The sequence below is a fragment of the Cicer arietinum genome, chromosome 4 (assembly GCF_000331145.2).
Source record: "Cicer arietinum cultivar CDC Frontier isolate Library 1 chromosome 4, Cicar.CDCFrontier_v2.0, whole genome shotgun sequence".
In the NCBI taxonomy this organism is placed as follows: Eukaryota; Viridiplantae; Streptophyta; class Magnoliopsida; order Fabales; family Fabaceae; genus Cicer; species Cicer arietinum.
The window spans coordinates 8,713,361-8,719,451 of NC_021163.2; the positions used below are offsets into that span (position 1 = coordinate 8,713,361).

Consider the following 6,091-nt stretch of genomic DNA (forward strand, 5'->3'; position numbering starts at 1 on the left):
TCAGCAACCTCATTGCGGTATCAAAATTTCCAGCAGCTGCATGCTCAGCTGCAAGTGATGATTTCTGCATCCATATATGGCTTACTGAGATGCCAGGGGTTGGGGGGATAAAAACTGAAGATTGTGTGCCAATAGAAGCTTTTGGGGTGTCAGCTTCAGGGCCTAGCTCTAAATCCTCCATCTCCCATCCACCCTCTTCATCATTATCTTCAGCCACTTCTCCATCTGCCAAAATTTCAGCAACATCTCCATTTTGCAGAGCATCTGCATCAACTATGTCAAGCTCCACACCCCAGTCTCCATCAACAGCCTCATACTCTTCTTCATCAACAACTCCCCGACCTACATTGTCAAACCCACCATCAAACATGCCTCGCGTAACCCTGAGAAGGGGCCAATCACTTCCACACATGACGGGCGAAGGAGGCATCAAGAGAGACGGCACTTTCCCCTCAGGCAAAGATGGAAGATTATCTCCAAGTTCAGCTGCAAGCCGCTCTGCAACATCATGCAGCCCATGGACTGATGCAGTGATGTATGCTAGAGGCAAATGGCCCACATTCTCCAAGACCTTGACACGTTCTCGGACATCACCCATATATAAGGCATTGTGAAACTGGCCCATCACGTCATTCTTCACTTCAGCAATTTTCAACATCTTAGAAAGTTTCTCCGAGTTCCCAGTTACAAGATAAAGGAAAGACAACCTCTCAAAATTTTTTGTCCTCTGGTATGCATACTCTACTATACCAGCATTACCTTGGCGAAGAGCCTCAACCCCTAAACGATACCAGTGATCTTTCTCATCAATTGCTGTGGCTGATGCAACTGCAATTTGAATGTTCCCACTCTCTAAAGCCAAATTGAACCGAATTTTTTCATCTTTCACAAAATGGAGAGCAACCTCAGGAAAGCCTTTTTGTTGAAGATAAGCAATCATAGCCTGCCCACAGAGCTGTGAGTTCCTTATCATGTTCATAACATGGTCATATCTTTTCTTGAAGAGGGAAAGCTTAAAGATATATTCAGTTGCATCAATAGTTATTGCTCTGCTCTTTCCATCCCGGTCTAAACAGAAGATTATGTTACCTGAAACCTTTGTGATATAAATTGGAAGGTCTAATGTTTTGATTATCCCATTATCTCCATTGGGAAGACAATATTTGATGTGATTTAGAGTTGTATAAATGAAAACACCGTTGTCATCCCAAGCTCCACTTTTTACACGAATTGTTTCATGGAGAGTGCATTGGTGCACAAGCTTTTTGCTAGCTATTATAATGGCATGTTTGCTGAGCAGAGCAACATGTTCCATGTCATTAGACCAGACAACGTATTTGATAAATGGGGTCTGAAGATCACCAAGAACAATCCTCTGTTGAAGATCAAACACAACAACCCTATCCTCAGACCTACAAAGTAAGTTGCCTGTTCCTGCATAGAATATAGCATCAGTGGCAATTGGAAGGGCACTCTTTTTAACAATCTCATTCTTCAAATTTTTTATGAGGACTTGATTGCTGCTCTTCTCAAGCACGGCAAACCGATTACGAGCAACAAAGACGGCTGATCCCCCATGACCTCTTTTTGCATCTTGCACATCTCCCCTACCATAACCATCCTTTGATATGCAATACAACTCATACGACCCACCATCTACCTCTGAACACAAAAGAAATGCATTTTCAGTTGGGCTGTAGGAAAGAGTCTTTGGACTTTGATTCAAGCTTAAAGAACCTGGTCGTCGAAATGGAAGCACTTGCACGTCTCTTTGTGTTGAGAATTCATAGAAACACAAGAACCGATCTTTTGTGTAGAATAAAGAATCCCCACTAACCACAAATGCAGGTCTTTCCCTCTCCAACTTAAAAACAATCATGCCGCTATCATGACCAGCCGCTAACAAATTCATTTCAGGATGTGCTGCGAGAATCCAAAACCTATCATGCTCTCGGCGAAATGTTTGAATTCCAGTTCGCTTCGTTGCATCCCATATGCGAATACTTTTGTCTTCAGAGTTTGACACAATGATATCCTGTTTGGCATGAAACATTACACATGAAACATTATTCATGTGCCCCCTCAAAGTGTCCACTTCCCATGCCTTTGTGTCTGTAAAAAAGATCGGTATTTGATTAGCAACACAAACTAGTTATATTTCAAATACTACAAAATGAAGTTTAAGTTTTCAAATTCCCATATACTACGCAAACACATGTTAATATAATAGTCAGAATTGCATCAACACTATATGAAAATAACTAAGGAATGCAAAGCCAGATGTATATGCCAATCAAGTCATGTATTCATGTCACTATTAATTGATAATAACTAGTTTTGATATTTACCATTCATCCTCCAAAGCTTAACTTGCCTATCATCAGCTGCAGAGACAATGAGAGGCAATGTCGGATGAAAAGAAGCCCAATTAACACCGCGGTCATGACCTTCCAACACATACTTAACAACAGCATCAACACCACCAAAAAGATCCGTATTCATCTGACTCAATCTCAATATATCATCAGCAGGAGATGCATTCTTCCTCTTAAGAGACCCAATATCCCAAACGCGAACAGTCTGATCCAGCGAAGCAGACACAACAAGATCCTCCTTAGGATGAAAAAGAGCACACATAACATAATGATTATGACCAGTCAAAACAGAAATGCAGGTACGTGACTGCCAGTTCCAGATGCGAATCGTTTGATCATCACTAGCACTAACAATCCAAGGACTCTCATGATGAAATTGAACGGTTCTGATGTAATCTAGATGACCTAGAAGAGTGAACAAACACCTATGCAACTTGTAGTTCCAAACTTTGATTTTGTAATCATCACCTGACAATAGAAATCTAGAATTTGAGAACGATCTAATGTATAACGGTTATTTAAGTTCAGATCTAAAAGTATTTAGAGTAATAATAATATATTATAAGAAAAATGAAGGGAACGAAAATAGAGAATGATGTATATATACCTCCGGAGACGAAGAGAGGTTGAGAATTGTGAAAATGAACGCCGCGAACGGGACCATCGTGTTCGTCGAATTTGTCGATGAGAGTTCCCATGCGGTAATCCCATAACTGGATGACGCCACTGTGGAGACTGGCGAGGATCCATGGTCTCTTAGGGTGGAAGCTAAGACCCTTAACTCTGTTACTTTTCGTTTCGAATTTGGTCAACATCTTCGTTTCTTCTTCTTCTTCTTATTTGGGTGAGATCGAGGTTAAGGGGGGTGTGATTAGAGATTAGAGATTAGGTTTAAGGGAAGAAAATGGAGATGGAGAAAGAAAGAAAGAAAGAAAGAATGAAGAGGATTCAGATCTATGTGAGTACTGAGATCCTTCTTCGCACCCTCTTTTCGAGCATATCCGATTTACCAGTGTGTCCTCTCACTAACATCTTTTTTTTTTTATAAATTATTTTCAAATTAAAGTTTTTTCTTTTTTTTTTTGTCAACAAAAATATTATTTCTTCAACCATACACTTTTAAAACCATTGATATCTTTTATATTTTTTAGACATTTGTTTGATAAACTTTAAAAAGATTCCATATTCATGCAATTTTTAAAGACTTAAGTATTGTCTTTCTTATTTTTTCTTATTTTATGAGATGAAACAACAATAAAAATTAAATATAATTAAATTCTCGAAAAGATCAATTATCAAATAAAAAAATAAATTTAAAAATGATTCACGAATTATAATCAAAGATTTCAATGTGATTTAACTATCAACTTAATTATTATATTTATACAAAAAAATTCTTTTCAAATAACGTGATGAAGAGCTAAAACATAATTATATAAAATAACCTTAAAGAGATTAATATAATGATGGAACGTATCAAAATTATTTGCCATCAAATAAATTGTACAAAAAGGATAGAAAAAACATAAAGCAATGAGTATTAGTCTCATTCGTATCATCAAAGCACACACAAAAAGGAGAGATGTTCACGCTTTTATGCACCAAAACTTATATAGTAGGAATGAAGTTATGATACTGCAATGGTTTTATTTTACTTATTCCTTATTCCTTAATAAGGAGAGATTTTTTAATGATTTTACCAAACATATCATTATTTATCCATCTATTATAACGCCGTTTGTTATAAATTATAAAAATAATTATTTTAGTATTTCATAATTAAGATATAATCTATTAGAGATTTTTAAGAAAATAAGAAATTATTTTGTGTTTGTTTATCACGATATTTTTATTAAAAAAAATCAATTATTAATTTTTTTTATTAGAGACTATTAAAAACAACTTATCATGTTACGCATTTTTTAGATTTTAATTTTTTATAAAATCGTAACAAACAATATTAGAAGTGGTAAAATGGACGGATTGGATGGATATGAATTGTAATATATGGATTAAAACAATCCATTAATACATTTACAATAACTAAAAGTTCTTAAAAAAAATCCAATTCACTCCATCTATTAAAAATAAAAATCATCCATTATCACATTTTAATGAATGGATATCCATCCAAACCACAAAATAATTTTTTTTAATATTATAATAAATTATATACCTACAACAACAACAATAATAATAATAATAATTTTTATTTATTATGCCAAAAAAATAAATAATAATTTTTATTATTCCTAAATTTAATTAATTTATCATTTTAAAAACTATATTATTTACAATATTAATAAAACTATTTTATATATTATTTTTAAATATAACGCTGTTTTTAAAAATAATCAAAAATCACTTTTTTAAAATATTTTTAAAATGTATTTTAAAAACCAGTTTTTTATATTATTTTTACAAAACAATTTATTATTATTAATTTTAAATAGATAATTAATTTACTAATTAATAATTAAATTATAAGAGTGGTGGCCCGAGACGGTGCTATGACAATCACCTTAGCGGCGGACTACCACCAACCACCATCGTATTTAAATAAATAATTAATTAATTTGTTATGAATTATTTTTTTATTTATGCAAAAAAAGTCTGCCATTTATATTAAGAAAATATTTTTTATAAAATTCTGTTTTATAATAAAAATAAATCATTATTTAAAGTTTTTTAAATATAATAAAGATATTAGTAATAAAAGTAATATTTAAAAACTTTGATTTTTCAATAAACAGTCTTTAAAATGATAAATTTTGAATCACTTTTAAAAAAATAATAAATAAAACTACTTTTTAGAAATAATTAGTTTTAAAATATTTTTATAATACAAAATAAATTTTAAAATAGTTTATAATAAAAAGTAATTTAAATATATATATATATATAATATTTTCTTGAAAACATATATATTTTTAAAAATGTAACTTATGAAAATATATTAAATAAACTATGTAATCTATTGAATTTTGAATAAAAAGGGACAGAGACGATCCAATTTATCAAAATATATATTAAGTAGTGGATGAATTTGATGGATTTAAAGTTAGATAGATTGGATGATTAATGGATAATTTGATCAAATTGTCACCTCGAATTTTTATCCAATTCATTCGTTTGTCATCTTTACTTATTTACAAATAGGGGTATATATGAACCAAATAAATTAAATTAATCTGAACATTCAAATCAAACAAACTATAAAATTATCAGTTATTTTTTGTTACAGATAAAAAAAACTAAACCAATGTAAATTAAAGATGATATAGGTATCGGATGTTAATTTTAAAAACCAATGAAAATGGAACCAACATGATACCTTCCACCCTAATACACTTAAATATATTATTTTACTCTTTTTATTATTTATAAAAAGTTGATTTTTTTTTTTCCTTTTAACTCACAAATTCAATTTTTCTTTTTTGAAAAATTGAAAATTACGTTTTTAATTAATAAAAAAAAATCTAAAGTTTGAATTAATTTAAAATTACAAAAGTTTTAGAACTTTCAAAATTTTAAAAATAAATTTTCGAAAGTTTCAAAAAACGTATTTTTCTATTTCTAAAATTTATGATTCTATTTCGAAAATATCTAAATTTTAAAATTTCCTACTCATGAATTTTCTATTTTTATATATAGTAAAATGAGTAAAATAGAATTTTTTAAGTGTATTGAGGAGGTGAGAGGTATAGATAGGGAGT

General features: G+C 31.1%; 1 protein-coding gene across 1 annotated transcript in view; it reads right to left on the reverse strand.

Annotated features, from left to right (window-relative positions):
* Positions 1-3,389, reverse strand: part of LOC101503611 (coatomer subunit alpha-1-like) — a 5,048-nt gene extending 1,659 nt beyond the window's left edge. The window contains exons 1-3 of the mRNA XM_073367960.1: positions 2,983-3,389; positions 2,349-2,843; positions 3-2,112 (exon numbers count right to left, since the gene is read on the reverse strand). Of these exons, the coding sequence (XP_073224061.1) occupies positions 3-2,112; positions 2,349-2,843; positions 2,983-3,190 (2,813 nt within the window). The 5' untranslated portion in view covers positions 3,191-3,389. The remainder of the gene's footprint in view (positions 1-2; positions 2,113-2,348; positions 2,844-2,982) is intronic.
* Positions 3,390-6,091: the final 2,702 nt, after the last annotated feature.